The sequence below is a fragment of the Leptonychotes weddellii genome, chromosome 8 (assembly GCF_054177405.1).
Source record: "Leptonychotes weddellii isolate Sample4059 chromosome 8, ASM5417740v2, whole genome shotgun sequence".
Lineage (NCBI taxonomy): Eukaryota > Metazoa > Chordata > Mammalia > Carnivora > Phocidae > Leptonychotes > Leptonychotes weddellii.
In genome coordinates this window covers 62,069,046-62,085,545 of record NC_138376.1, presented here as the reverse complement: position 1 = coordinate 62,085,545, position 16,500 = coordinate 62,069,046, and the positions used below count along the sequence as shown (strand labels likewise).

At 34.3% G+C, this 16,500-nt stretch overlaps 1 protein-coding gene across 1 annotated transcript in view; it reads left to right on the top strand.

The window, feature by feature from the left end:
* SNAP91 (synaptosome associated protein 91) overlaps nucleotides 1–16,500 on the top strand; it is a 140,794-nt gene that overhangs the window by 60,279 nt on the left and 64,015 nt on the right. The window contains exons 8-10 of the mRNA XM_081828599.1: nucleotides 6,168–6,274; nucleotides 10,465–10,506; nucleotides 16,439–16,500. The exon at nucleotides 16,439–16,500 is cut by the window's right edge and continues 5 nt beyond it. Of these exons, the coding sequence (XP_081684725.1) occupies nucleotides 6,168–6,274; nucleotides 10,465–10,506; nucleotides 16,439–16,500 (211 nt within the window). The remainder of the gene's footprint in view (nucleotides 1–6,167; nucleotides 6,275–10,464; nucleotides 10,507–16,438) is intronic.

Genomic DNA, 16,500 nt, shown 5'->3' with positions numbered 1-16,500 from the left:
AAAAATTAATTAAAAAAAAAAAAAGACAGCTAGTATATACTGTCATCCCTGCCAGATGAAAGCAAACTACTTCTGTTGGGCTCTGCTTATTGAGATAGAGATAAAAGAGTTTGCTAGTTTGATAGCTGCCTATCAGGTGTCAAGAATGATGCTGATTTTATGCCGGTAAGAAGGACACGTCTGGAAATCTGCAAGTCAGGGTCATCACCTGATTAGGTTCACAGTAACCTCCTGTAAATCTCTACCTACAACCCATTTCACAAACCAGATACTCAAGTTAACTGAGGAAATGATGGAATTGCTACCCCTGTATCTTTCAAGAGGTCAGGAAGCCAGTGTGGGGACTCTGCTAGTTTCAAAGTATTTCTGTTCCAGTTATGTATTCAGGTAACTGGGGAAACAGCCACAGAAAAGTTGCATACATCCACTGGATCTTATTTTCTTTTATCACCTAATCCCCAAAAAGCTTCCACTCAAGTTGGTAGAACATGGAGTGACATTTTGGGCCCCCAGGGAGTAACATCAGTTTAGAGTTAGTGTTTCTGAAAAGTTTGGGTATGTCCCCTTTCCCTGGGCCTACTCACCCTGATAAAGGTCTCCTCTGCAGAAGAGGAAAAAGTGCTCTTGACTGTGTTTCAAGGACATTTCTCAAGAATATTTGGAGAGCTTATTAAAATTCAGATTGCTAAACCTCAACCCAGAGTTCCTAATTCAGTAGGTCTGGGGTTGAGGCTGAGAATTTGCATTCCTAATAAGGTCCTGAGTGGTGCTGTTGCTATTGGTCTGGGATTTCACTTTGGGAATCACTGTGTTAGAGCTACTTCCAGATGCTCAGGCTAGCATTTTTGAATCGATGATTTTGGCATGTTCACCCAAATTGACAAATTATCAATTATATCACAAAATCTAATGTAATATACTTTCCTTCCTGTTCAGAACCTTTACAATCCATACCAACTCTCTACATTTTTATCAATGATGGTTGCCAGATTCAGAGGGAAAAATATAAGATGCCCAGTTAAGTATTAATAAGTCCTATGCAATATTTGGGACATATCTATGCTAAAAAGTTACCTATTTACAATTCAAATTTAACTCAGTATCTTGTATTTTATCTGGCAACCCTACTGCCAACAGAAATTTGCAAGAACTTGTACTTCTTTTAGCATGTGTATTTTTTCCTCTTGGGTCAGACTTTGTACTTGTCTCCCTAGGGCATGCAGAGATTGCTGCCTTCTCAATCTCATTTTAGGTATTGAGGCAGTTGGCAAGGTGACAGGGGCAAGAAATAGATGGATTGGACATGAGAAAATTTTTCGTTCCCTCATGAAAGGTGGCTTGATTACAGGATCACCAAGCAAGGCAGGACCAGCCTCTTCAGACTGAGAAGGAAAAGCATTTACTAGCAAGAGTAGCTCACTTTGGTTTGAATCTACCCAATTAGTCTCCTTTCTAGTTTTTTCTTCTCAATAAACATCCTAACTTTCACAAAGGAGACCATGGTGAGGCTGGGAATTTAACTTAACCACATACGTTGTAATTCAGAAACTTACAAGATTAGACTTTCTTTCAGCGATGACAGACCTGTGTCTGCAAGAGATAAGATTATTTGAGGGCAGTTTTGGAGTACCACTGTCTGACTGGTGCCTTGAGCCAATAATTTAAAATCCTGTGTTGTCATTTCCTTTGGAGTCAGGAGCAGCCATCCACTGTACATTCTACTTGCCTTATTCCCATCATGGTGGTCTCTCCCAGCAGCTGCTTGCTCTGGTAAACTTCATTTTAGCTGCTCATTTCAGAAAACCATAGGTGATGATTTATGTAATCATTTTGCTCCTGTATAGCACAGACTGTGAGAATCCAATTTTCCAATAGTTGTGGGTAGCATCACTACCTTCAGATCCAGCCAGTTACTTATCTAATCCCATATTCCCATCTTTTTGACATTTTTGAGGGTCTGATTTCTACAACTACTTCAAATACCCAATACTGTGTTTATTCAAGAAACAGAAACCACACTTACCACTCTAACTAGAAAGGGATCTAAAGTAGGGAGTTTGGTGCTTAAGTAATTATCAGAAGCCTGCAGGAAGTGGTTCCTGAATGACTTACAGAATAATAAATTCTTACACGCTGGGGAAGCTTCTACTTCTGAGGCCACCACTTTACAGTACACTAAAAGTAAGAAGCTGCTGCACCCCCTCAGCTGCCTTGTGGCCCGAGGAAGCTAGAAACCAGACACCTGGAGCCATAATCCAGGAAATAGGGAGTCACATCAAATGGGTGTGACTATAACCACTACCCCTCAAAACCGGGGAAGCTGGAGGGTGGACCGTGGAATGCTGCCAAAGGATAATCTTACACTTTTAAGTGTAAGATTATTTTCTTGTCACAGAAATAGCTAGAGATGTACAGGAAGATGGCTTCTGCCTCAGTTTTACTTTCCAGATCTCTCACAGGTCCATTTGATTTACAGAATTGAATTTGCATCCGACATCCTGGCTTCTCATGAGTTTAGAAAGAGAGAGAATGGGGGATCAAACACAGTGCTCTTAGAGATTTTGCCTTATTGGGGAAAGATACCTGTTCTTAATATGTAATCCAACACTGTATTACCTTTATTTCAGATGGGACTGTTGATCAGTAAACCAAGTAACAGATCTTCCCGTTCCCTTTTGTGGGCATATCTTACTCTTCCTTACCACTCATAATAAGTTTTTGTTAAGGTTCATTTCTAGCCAGTTATTTGTTTGCTTTTTGTGTATATTTTTCACTGGAAACCCTATGGTTTCCTATGGAGATGTCCTTATGATGAGTCCCAGGTCTATTATTTCAGTCCATGACCTTTCTTCCGAGCTTCAGTTTTGCAAGTCTTATTTGTAGACACTTAAATTTAGATATTTAAAATTCAGCCATCTCCAAAACTGAACTCTTGAATTTGCCCTTCCTAATCTCATTTCTGTTGATATATAATTTGTCTTTTAAACCTGAAGCCTCAGTTATCTTTGAGTTGCTCATCTTACTCAACTCCATAGCCATCAGAAATGAAGTTCTGCTGATTCCTTCTCACATCCTCTTGCTAGTGTACCCTTGTTTGTTTCCTGCTTCTGCTTCAAGAACATTGAACTTACTACCTTTAAAATTCATTTAGCAGTTAAACACATTAAGCCATGTGTTTCTCCTCTGTGTCTTGAACATCTATTTAAATGCTGCTCTGTTTTACTTTCTCTTTATGTTGACTTCAGAGATAAGATTGTAGTAAGAATGCATTTTCTCTGTATTTTAAAATAACCATGCAATGTGTATTTTTATTTCATCTAATTTGAAAAGGATAGTCTATGGGCTAACATTAGGAGCAGAAAAGGAGAGTTGTATCTTCATATTAAAGACCTGACTTCAAAAGTGGTAGAGGTGTGCGTTCAAGCCTTACCATATTCTGGTGTTGAGTGGCCTTCATTCAGCGTTGCTGTGAAATTGCTCTTGCGAAAGTAACACTCTAGAAGATAGGTATGCTTAATATCCTAAGTGTTTTGAGACAACTGTGTTTTTTGTTTGTTTACTAAATAGTGCTAAGAATTAACTATTATAAATACATTACGGGCTACTTTTAATCAAGGACTTCATGAGCAATTCTCTGCATCTAATGTTGGAATCAATGTTGGTGCTGCAAATCTTTGCAAACATTTTATCACTATAATGAAACTGATGTGCGAGTAAGAAGATGCTTTCCTTCTGACTAATGGGCATTAGTAATAGTCCACGTACAAAGCCTCGATTTACTTCACAGGAATGAGATTCCTTTTCATCTAGTTCTTTTCCTTAGGACAGTTGTTCTGTGAAAATTAATACTAATATGACAAGGGAATTTATCAACACATTATAAAGACTCACATTACAAAGGCCAAATTTAAAATTTCGTTTCAGATACTGAAAATCAATATATCTTATCTTTTGTATAAAATAAAGACAGAGGTTCATTTCTCGATGACCCATCCCCTCTATTAAAAATATGAATTGCTCCTGGCCCTACCCTAGTCTCTAAGAGGACAAGGGCACCTCACAGCTCCCCCTGTAACAGTACATGTTGCTTTTCTGTGTCATTACCACTGTTACAGAAAAAATTACGAAATTATAACCTAAAGCCATAAAATTTTCATTACTTTTGTTCCTGAATCCTAAATTACCATGGAAGATATGAACAATTTAAAAAGCATCCAGAGGAGACAGAGAAAACTTGCTTAAGATTCTGATGCATTGGTTCTAAAAGGAGATTGAGATTATTCAGTTGATTTATCTTTTTGTGTTACTGCTCAAGATCTGATGCAAAGAAATAAACTTAGATTATAGTAAAGAAAAGTAATTTAGACATTTGGAAGAAATTATTTATGTGACGATTGTTTAAGAAGAAAGAAAGAATTATATTTTACCAGAATAAGTCCTTTTTTTCAAAAGTTTAAACTAAAAAAGATTTGTTCCCTTATAGCAGCAAGATTCTATCTGTAGCATTAGAAAACAGGATAGAGACGATAAAGATTAGATTTGGCCATTTTTTAAAATTGAAGTGTAGTTGACATATGTAGTTATATTAGTTTCAGATGTATCAACATATTGATTTGACAATTCTATACATCATCACTCAATGCTCACCATAAGTGTACTCACTATCTGTCACCATACAGTGTTATTACAGTATTATTGACTGTGTTCCCTATGCTATACTTTTCATCTCTGTGACTTATTTATTTTATAACTGGAAGGTCATACTTCTTAATTCCCTTCATCTATTTCACCCATCCTCCCACCCCTTCCCTCTGCCAACCACCAGTTTGTTCTCTGTATTTAAGACTCTGTTTGTTTTTTGTTTGTTTTACTTTTTAAATTCTACGTCTAAGTGAAATCATATGGTATTTGTCTTTCTCTGACTTGCTTCACTTAGCATAATACCTTCTAGGTTAGATTTGGCCATTTCTTAAAAGACTCACTTCCCTCTCAAATCTTTAGTGGAAAACTGTATGTGTTTGTTTTCTTGATCTTTTTGCTTCCCTTGAATGCCCTACAGGGAGTCTGTGTTAAATGTAAAATTACCCAGACTGTCAACAGAAGGTAATGAGTAGCTACCCTCAATAATTAGTTCTTTGTGTAATTATATATTATTAAGCCTTTCTTGAGAAAATTAAAAATACTTTTAAGGTAGTAAAATTACATGCTGAATGAAATTAAGAACTTTATGAGAGAATATAAAAATAGCATATGTTTCACCATGTGAAAATATAAAATAATGAAGAATGCTAAATCATCTTCAGTTCTGATCCAGAGTTGCCTGGAAGCTATTGTAGACCCTGGCCTTCTCTGTCTCCATCTGCAATGTCAATAATTATTGACTGAATGAACTGATAAATGACTGGCTGGCAAAAATACTGATAAAGTGCTGGTTTTCTTCCAAACGCATATGGAGAAAATACACTCATAATGTAATTATAATGGAGCTATAGCACCTAGTAATTGTGAATTCCAGTCTTGGGAGTGCAACAGAGAGCAGCAAAGGGATCCTCTGTTTTTCTGTTTGGGAAGCTGAAGGCTGAGAAAGGATACAATTATGGACTAGAACGCCATGATGAGTTTGGTAAACCAAATATTTATCACAAAACTCCACTACTTTAAGAGACACATTATAATGTTTGAAAGAAATCATTTATGGCCAACAAAAGTATCAATTTATAGAGTGTAGACAATTTATTCTTTAACTTGGAGAAATTTATTGCTTTATGATATATAGCTTATTGGTTTATGGTGAGCTAGTAAGAAAGTAATGGTGCTGTAGAATGCAATCGTAACTTTTGAGATTATCAGCAAGTATTTGATGCTATTTTCTGAAGCAGGGCACCGGGATATATGGATCATGAGTTTAACTTGTTGTGACACTTCATATGTTCTTCTACTTTAATTATCCTTTCATTATTTAAATGCTTCCATTTGAGACACCTAGAACCTAACACTGTTCTTAAACTTCACAGGTCCCCCTTGTTTAGGTGCTTTAGAACCTCATATAGGTTTTAGTGCCTAGTGTTTTGATCCAAACATTCAAGTTTTAATTAAGAGTATTAACATAAGCTTAGAAGAAAATTGAATATAATAGTCTTTTCAAAATGCTTATCTGTCTCTTCCAGAAAAGTTTTTTGAAATGAAGAAAGGACAATGTAAAGATGCCCTAGAAATTTACAAACGATTTCTAACTAGAATGACACGAGTATCTGAATTTCTCAAAGTTGCAGAGGTAAGTAATAATAAGCTGTGTGGGGAATATAATTTAAGAATATTAACTTATGTATCTGGAGTCAATAATAAGGCTTATAATCTGGCAAGACCTTCTGTCCCAGAGCCCCAGTGTATTAGGGTTGGAAGTGATCTCCTCCCAAGTTCTCACTCAGAACTGTACTCTACACTCCTGCATCCCAATTAGATGATCATTCTGTGTTCAAATACAAGTTTCATGGGTACTGAGCAGATTCACAGCTTTGCAAGGTGGTTGATCCTTCCTCTCCACTTAATAGCTATTTTTGATTGTAAGGAAGGGCTTCCTTTTTACTGAACCCTGAAGAAAAAAAAAAAGCCCTTAGGAAAATCCATTTATTGTTCTTAGTGTGTAGAAATCATAAATAGGACCTTCTTATTTTGTTAATTTTTAAAATACAATGAAAAAATGAAAGTATCATTAATTTTATGAAGTTTATAAATTGTTTCTCAAGGATGTCTGTTTTGTACTTAATCACAATAACTGTGTAACTATACAGTTGGTGTTCCTGAGATAATCCCATAAGTTGGTGTTTTCTCTTAATGAAATCCAGTTATTGATTCATACTGGTATTGGAAGTTATGACATTGTTATTACAATCCTTTGGCAGGTTGGCCAGTTGATTCTTATCTTACATTGTCAGTGAACGAATTGTTGGGCTGTCTGGAATGCCATGTGCGAGAAACGTTCTGAAGCCCAACAGCAAAGCATACGAGGCCTTGGGCATGGGATGTTCGTGTCATGTTTTTGCTGTTTTTGTCATTTTGAGAATATAGCACAAGAACAAGCATTTATACACACAATTCCAAAAGCACTCTAGTCCGAACATTATCTTTCAAATTTCATTTATTCGCAGGAATAATAATTATCACATTCAAATTAGGAGACTGATACTACAAAATGCTGTCTCTTGACCTTTGCTCCATATAGTTTGTAATCAGAACAGAAGTCTTTCTTTATATATAATATGGGAAACAAAGGGTAAAGAATAGTTTATAGGAATTACATATACTTTAAAGCATGTTCATGTGTATTTTTCTTGGGCTTATTGATACTGATTTGTCTTTATGAAAGGATAGAATTGCTTGAAACTTTTGCTTTGGCTGCTACATGGTTTGACTTTTTGTATTTGATAAGATTTTCCTGTGGTTTAACCCTAGTTATCAATATAATCTAGTAAAACTTGCCTGACTTTTTTCTGTGGAAAGATCAGTTATGCCTAAGCATCCAGAGCAGAAGATCCTTTCATTGTTCCATTAATTCCTCATGCATGTGCTGCCCAGTTCCCCCATCTCTTATTGCATATGTTAGATATGTGTAAGGAGCTGGACATGTGACAGTCTGGGGTATACATTTCTCTAATCAGCACTGTAAGGCTGGATCCAAGGTCTTCATAAGAAAGGGGGTACTTATTTATTAACTCATTCTGTTTTTAGATGTAAAATTTTATTTCATGTCTCCTGATCACCTTATGTTAGCACGGGCCCATTTCAGGCTGTTGAGAAGGAAATACACAGAAATTAGATGTTATTTTGAGAGTCTAAATAACTGAATACAAATATTCTACTTTGATTTGAACACTATGACTAAGACTTTTTTAAAGAAAGATACTAATTTACAAAATTATTTTTTAATGGAATAGACAGTAACTCACAATGGGCTAACAATACCGTTTGTGTTTTCTTTAAGTAAATTACATTGTTCATAATTTAGACATTGTTTGAATACCAGTGTTGAGTGGTTTTTGTTATTGGTAAATACAGAAATTTCTTAACAAATGTACAAAGCTTCTCTCTGTACCAAACAGCTCTTGTGTGGTGTACATATGTATGGACTCATATCCAGTAGCTACCCATTTTCCTGAAGAATGTGTAGAAGACTTCTGGAATGCCATTTTAAAAATACAACTATATATATTGGCTATTTGGTAAATGTTAATAAATTGTCTGCAATATTAAAAGAGACATAGGGTAGTTGAACAACTGCTATGGAAATGTTCAAATATCCCAGAGGAATTGCTTGAAGTATAGAAAACTTAGCATGTTTTGAATTCTTACAATGAAGTCTCCTAAAGCAGGCAATTGAAACTTTGTAAAATGGTTATTTTATACGTAATAGGCATTTCTGCTAAACACACTTCCCTTTTTATAGAACTAAGTTATTCTTAGTTTGCTATTCTAAGATAAATACCACGTCGTAGGAGTTACGTCTCCCAGAATATTTGCAGATAGAAAGTGATGAGATTTCTGTAATACAGTCACACCTCAGCTCAAGCCTCCAATTATATTATGGTTCAGAAGTTCAGGTTAGTGAAAATAGCAGTGTCAAGGAAGAATTCCTAAATTATGTCTTTCTGTTCAAGAAAGTTCTGTTAACTCTCTATTTAAGAGAAACACATCACCTTTTATCAAGATGATCCTAATATTAAAGATCCATAATACTTCAATTTCAAAAATACTGTCTTCATTCATATTAATATTTTTAATGGATCACCTAAAGAGATACTAAAATATGGAAATAAATGGAATGGAAGGAAGTTACCTCAGTTTGTAATTTCCATAATTTATAATAGTTAAGTGAATTTAGGGAAGCAACAATAGCTTCCCTAAATTCCCTCCACTTCCAGAGTGGAGTCATTAGCAGGTAATGCCTGTACCTGTGGGAGGAATCTGCAGCCTAATTTGCTCTAGGAGGATGAGGGTCAGTGCTCTACATCAGTGGTCCTCCACACTGGGCGATTTTGTTCCCCTCTCCTCCCCAGTGTCTGGAGATATTTTTGGTTGTCACAACTGGAGGAAGGGAAGGTCTACTGGCATCCAGTGGGTAGAGAAGATGTTGCTAATATCCTACAGCGCACAAGACAGACCCTACCAAAGAATTATCATCCTAAAACGTGAATGGTGCCAAGGCTGAGAAACCCTGCTGTAGACATAGAGAAAGCCAAAGAAAGAACTTAACTAAGAGCGTTTGTCAAACAAGTGGATTTTCCGATCTCTAGTTTGCCTTGTCTTTGTAGGAGCCCAGCACTTACGCTTCAGGTATTTGCTTCTGCAGTTCCATCAAAATACACAAAGCAGTTCATTTCTCAAAGGGAGAGACGTGATTTAACCCACTTTGTTTCTTTGAGCCTAAATTTCATCATTTACATAAAATGAGAGAATTTAAGTTATGGATTTGTATTTTTCCCCAGGTTTTTATTTTGAATAATTTTTAAACCCGCAAAAGAGTTGACAGAGCAGTATAGTGAACACATATATACTCTCTTCTTTGATTCACCTTCATTTATATATTCCCATATTTGTGCTCTTTCTTGCTCTCTATTTCCCCTTTCTGCTCTTCCTCCTTCCCCTACCTCCCTTCCCCAAGCTACCAACACTAAAAATTCAATGTGCTTTTACCTAGTAATTCCATTTCTACAAATGTGTCCTACAGATGAGCAGCATTGCTTGCAATGGCAGGAGATTGGAAGCAACTTCGGTGTTCGTTAATACCTGACTTGTTAAATAAATAAATCATAGGAAAAGAAGCTGTTTAAAAAATAAGGAAACTCTGTGTGTTAATATGGATATAGGTCTGAGATATATTGTTAAATGAAAAATATAAGCTCAGTGTATATAATACATTGTTGTTGTATAATAATGTGGGAAATAAATACGTATTTATATATTTCCAGTTTCCTTGGATATACATTAAAAAACTCTGGAAGGATATGTAAGAAACAAACAAAATGGTTCTCTCTGTGGGAAGAGAGGTGGATACTACACCCTGAACAAGTTATTGAAACTAAATAAACATTCCCTGCCCCAAGGATTTACTGAGTATTTATAACAATTTAAATTTAGGCTAAACTTTTTTTTTTTTTTTTTTTTTTTTTTTTAGCTGCCATTAGCCATGGAGGAAACCTTTAAATTTTATACTTCAATTTCTTAAGTCTTTTTTTGGGTTCTAGTAAAATTCTGTACATTTGTTATATTAAACTACATTAACAAAATTATTGTTCGATTATATTGAGTGGAAAACTACACAAAGCATATTTTCAAAGTGAGATTGACAGTTTTTTTATACCAAGATTGAGCTGTGGTTTTAACTAATTCTGTGGGTGATCTTCTGTTAAATGCAAAGAAATTAGTAAAAAAAATCCCATTAAGTAACTTATTTTTTTTAATCCTCAGCAAGTTGGCATTGATAAAGGTGACATTCCTGACCTCACACAGGTAAGTGATTCTCTGAGTGAAAAGTGTAGTATGCATGAAATTATTACTCCATAGTTTGCCATAAAAGATCTTACCTAGGGCATAGTCTTATAAGCATTTAATGCATTTTTAATTTAGGCCAATCAATTTTCTTGGAAATTATTCTAGCTTGCATATTTTTTCTAGCTATTGAATGTATTTCTGGAGTTACTGTGAAGATTTACCTGCCCTCATAACATAGTTTCTTCTTTAAAGGCAACTGAATTTACTGTTTTGAGACCCATCTTTTCATTCTTAAACTTGATTCAAAATGAAGCCTTAATTAATGTTTAAAAAGTGCTTTGTCTATGAACAGTAACTATTGATAGGCATGTAGTTGGAACACTTGAAATGTTCTTTCTGCTTGTTCTCCTAGTTTTCAACATTTCCCGGGTACGAAGGAGGGACATGAAAGAGGAGCACTCTGATATCATAGTTCTACTACATTGATTCTTGCCTCCCCTATGAAGTAGAGGAATTTCTACTATAAAAGAGCCTTTTTTTAAAAAGTCATAGTGGTACATAAGTGATTTTTCTGGGGAGCATCTAGTAAGCAAAAACAATAGTAGTGCTTTCTTATCAATCCTTTTATCTGTCAAGAGGGTACATTGTAGGGCTCCTAAGATGTAGAATCAGGAACCATTCACATGTGCAGAATTACTGTGTGACTTTTCTCATAATTGGCAGGAACTGTTTTTATTTCATCACCTCTTTGCTATGGTAAATTTCTACCCCAAACATGTCCTTTAACTAGAGATTGTGAGATGATAAGAGAGAATATAGAGCTTCTATCTTACATACCAGTAATGAATGTATGAGTTTTCTGTCTTTATAAATAAAAAGAGTCATTATAATAGAGAAAATTGTCATAATAAAAGATGACCCACTTTTTTAATAATATCAAAATGCATATAATGATTGACTATCTTTATAATCCATTGAAATGTTTCTATATTTAAAATATTAACCTTAAATTTTTATTAAAAATTAGGATACCATAAAGTAATGGTCTCTGTATCTATATTATTTAAATACCAATAATTTTTCATAAATAAAAGTCATAGAATAATTCAGAATATGATGGCATTGTATTTTTTGGCTTTAAAAGTTGGGAGATCACTGCTTCTAGTAGACAGAATATTAATATAAAATATTTTTGCTATTGTGAGAAGACCGTATTCTTTGATCAGGTACATACCTGAATAAGATAAATTGGTATTATTTTGGACATGGCTTAAATATTAAGTGTGCGCAAAGTACTATTAAAAATCTTTTTATTAGATATAGAGGGGCACCTGGGTGGCTCAGTCGTTAAGCGTCTGCCTTCGGCTCGGGTCATGATCCCAGGGTCCTGGGATTGAGCCCCATATCCGGCTCCCTGCTCGGTGGGAAGCCTGCTTCTCCCTCTCCCACTGCCCCTGCTTGTGTTCCCTCTCTCTGTCAAAGAAATAAATTAAATCTTTAAAAAAAAAACTTTTTATTAGATATAGATTTATGAATTTGATAACACTGTAATAAAAAGTGAAGACAATCAGTGTGCTTTAATTTTAAATTATTTAATGATAATAAATATTTACATTGTAGTTTGGTAAAATAGCCTAGATAAATAATGCATATTAACCTAAAAAAGTTAGATATTAAAATATTTTGCTCAATAAATAGCTTTTAGAAATGGTAAATCATCTTTATTTCAACTATATAGACTGCTCTTACTGTGGAACAAAAGTAAAACTGTTATCAGAGAGGCTCCCAGTTAAGAAGAAAATAGGTCTCATTTGTCTCAGTTTGTATAGTATCTGAAAGAGACAAAGAAAAGTTTAAAGAATACTTAAAGATGTTTTTGTTTTGGGGCCCCTCGGTGGCTCAGTTGGTTAAGCCTCCGACTTGATTTCAGCTCAGGTCTTGATCTCAGGGTCGTGAGTTCAGGCCCTGCTTGTTCTTTTTTTTTTTTAAGAAAATTGTAGTCTGTCATTGAAAGAAGGACTCACATACTTGGTTTTAATTTTGAATGTTACTATAATATTCATTATAATTTATAGAATCTCCTTCTCTGAAGAAGTAGTCGAGAGACCTACTTTTTAATGGTGTATGTTGTGTTATCATAATTTGGTGAACAGAGATCCTGTCCTTAAAGAAGGTAAAATCTTGCCCTAGGTATTCTGTGATACTCATTAGAATCTATTATCATACTTTACCTTTTTTTTTTTAAGACCTTAAGAGCCACATAAACTTCCATGTTAACATTTATTTTAAAACTACCTCCTCATACACACACAAAAATTCTCTAGTTCATTTCTCCAGTATATATTTAAATCTCAGTATAAAAGTATTGTGTGCTTTTGAAATTTCTTAATAAGTAACCAGATTGTGATTTCTGTTGGGATTGTGAGTGACAGAGCTAAACACTCTCTCTAATTCTTATTTAGAGCTCCTTCCACAGGTCTAGTGGAGGCTTCTCATTGATCTGGCAACTTACACCCACTGTGACAGTATGATCAGGTCTGAGCTGGAATGGAAGCTGCTCTAGGGTTAGTCCTTTAGACAGTGTTGGGCCACGATTAATCTGGAGATGGGTCAGAGATACCAGGTTGTGTGGACTCAGTTTAACACCTTTGAGATTAGAACCTAATCTCTGCTCTCTGTGGCCACCACAGCCACTGAATCTAGCTGTGGCAATGAACCAAAATACCCAACATGGATGAGGGTTAACGAGAAATGGAGACCAGGAGTCTGCCTAGTGACTGGGAGTAAGAATAGGCTGCTTGTAACTGAAAAGAAGATTAGAATTGCTCTTGCAGCAAGGCAGAGAAGAGGAATTTAATAGGTATCATATTGGTTGGAAAATGCACAATATAAAATACCAGTGTGGTCATCCGTAGCCCTCTTTAAATAATTGTGCATATCATATCATCATGATTGCATTTAAATGATTTATGAACATCAATGAATTTTTAACAAATCATTCAAAAGTGCTGTATTGCATGAGAAGTGGAATACGATATCAAAACCAAAATGTTTCTCAGCACTTTCAAATGGTTTCTTAGATCTAATGATCAAAAATTCAAATGATCTTTTTGTTGCTTTTTTTTTCCTGTTTGGTTTAAATGATGCTTTAGAATCTAAAGCATGTGAATTGTAGATGGATGCTTACTTTTCAATCCCGGACTCACAGTCAGCTTTCCATTTGTTCCAGGAAAAGAATTTTCAAAATACCATTTCCTGTTTGGCGTGTGTGTGTGTGTGTGTGTGTGTGTGCATTCCAAATTTAAAATATCTCCATTTATGAAAAACATCTTAGGTTTTGATGTTAGGAATTCTGGTTGACCTGAAAACTATGGGTAAAGAAAAGGTTTTTTAAAAAACCTGTACCACTGATGAATCAGGAACTGTGATACATTGCTGTTACCTGTTAGCTTCCATAGAATGACTCTTGATCTTTGGGTTGGTGTTTCCATCTGACTCGTCTATTGACTTGGGCATTTTTAAAAACAAGCAACTAAAGATCCTGCTAATTATAGTTTGTTCTTTAAGTTCCTTTTACAACAGCAGGGGCATTCTCAAAGTTTTGCTTGTTGGAAATTTGAGACAGTTTTTGCTTATTTGTCTACTACATGCCAAGATAGACTCAGTGCCATAGATAAGAGTTAGGAGGCAGCCAGTATTCCTACATTTGTGAACATTACTATCAAAATAGGGGTTTTTTTCCTCCAAAAACATTTGAGTAATTTATTTCTATTAGATTTCACATGCCCTGATAAGAAATATAAATGAAGTATTTTAAACTTTTAAGATGAAATGCTCCAAACTTAATTTTAGGTGCAATTTATCACAGCATAACTCCCCTTAAAGACAAAAGTCAGTTTTGTAGTCTGTGCTCGTGGTAAGATTTTTTTCAACTGTTGTTATTTTTGTGACTGCTACTTTATTTTAAACTTTTCATCCTCAAATTATTAAGAAACCTTGCAAAAAGAATGAAATTGCAAACTGTCTTCCTGGTTTTTGGTTTGTTTGTTCTTTAAGATAACTAAGGAAGTTTATAGGAGAAAACACCACCTCTTTTTTTGTTATCCCTTATTGTTCTGTTTTGTAACTTTAAGTAGCATTTGTCCTTTTAAACAGTTTTAACACGGAATCACATTTTCTTTACATTGCATTTAACATTTAGAGGACCTATGTCTTGTAACCAGAGAGAGGTTCTGTGGCTTGATATATTTTTTCCTTACTATGACCCCAGTGAAAAAAAAAGAAATATGAAAATTTTGAAGTTATATGTCCAGGCTTCCTAAGTTCCATTATTATGACAGTTATAGTAATTATTATTATTATGACAATTACCATGATAATTTTGAAGTTATCAGGAGTTAATTCACCTAAAAATTGTGAAGCCTTTTCTATTTTCTTGCTTTTAAGAATACAGTGCCTATTCAATTTATTAAATGAATACATCTTTATAGTATGCTATTTGTTCTATGGAGCAAAATTTTCCTTAACCCTTAAAAATTTATTTTTTTTACAACTTAAGAGTTATACTCTTAGTTGCAGTTTATTGGAATTTGTTGAGTAAGTCTATTTTCACCTGAGTTATAGTTTTAAATTCTAATTTTTATAACTTCTAAATTTATTATATCCCCCATAATCATTACTTTTTCTACTCTATAGGCCATAACTTTTTAGATAATGCTCACAGGGCTGACTCTTTCTACCCTACCTCCATCACGTTAAGCAAGTTAATATTTTTGTTCACTTAGTAATTTATATTTATAATAATCATATCATTACATATAATAATCACATAATTGTTCATGAATCTGTTAGTGAAGTGAAAAATGAAATTAAATATCCTGAACTTTTAAAATTGAAAATTCTTAATAAAAATTCTACTTGATTTTGTCATTATAGGTATAATGTAAAATGTACAGTTATATGAATTTCCTTGAATTCTGTGAACTATTTTAGCAGTTAGCATAAAGGTCTTCAAAATTAATTTCATATTAATTTGAAGGATAATTCTTAGAATTAAATGTCTCTAAATGTAGTTACATATTTCATTCATGGAATGCTATTCTTTGAATGCTTACACTGCTGTTAAGGTCTAATTTAGATTAAAATTATTTAAAGATGACATTAAATTTCTAATGCTTGAGGAATAGTTGAGGTGGAATATATGTATGAACTTATTATTTCTCTTTCTAATATACAGTAAAATGCCATCGCTTTGTATTGCCTAAAATGTTAATATAAAAACAAATATTCAGGTACCTTTTAGTAAAAGAGTTGAAATATATTAAATCTTCTAACACGGTAGTTTAACATTACCACATTTGCTGAAGTATTTATTGTGTATATAAATTAAATAGCTCAATAATAGGAAAATCTTAATTGTTGTTGACTATTAAAGGTGTAGCCTTTTCTCCACCACTATCCCTTACACCTCCCAAATTTTATTTACTATAGTAGCAATTTTTCCTAACATTTCAGTCACATGTAGATAAGTGAGATTTTACTGTATTTTCAAACTTCTGTAAGTTTCTATTTGGGCACTTATGTTTTTTACTTGGATACAAATACCTATTCCTTTTTCATGCGGTCTTGTGGAAACATATGGTGGACTTGATTTGAGTTTACTGCATATAAGTAATATCATAGAAAAAGTCTATCCAATGTAATCTGTACACTGAAACCACTCTGTAGTGCCATTTGCTGCACAGTGGAGTTAACTATATGTAAGATGGGCCTGTCTGAGATTCCATGGTATTTAAATATTTAAGTGCCAAAAGAACCTGGAATGAAATTATCTCACATCTGTAGTGGGGTCCACCCACAGAACTCCACCATACAAAGTTACAGTGATGTTCTAGTGTATTTACTTTGAAAGAAAGCAATGCAGACATTTATTTTTACTTTCTTATTGTAGGCTCCCAGCAGTCTTATGGAGACCCTTGAACAGCATCTAAATACATTAGAAGGAAAGAAACC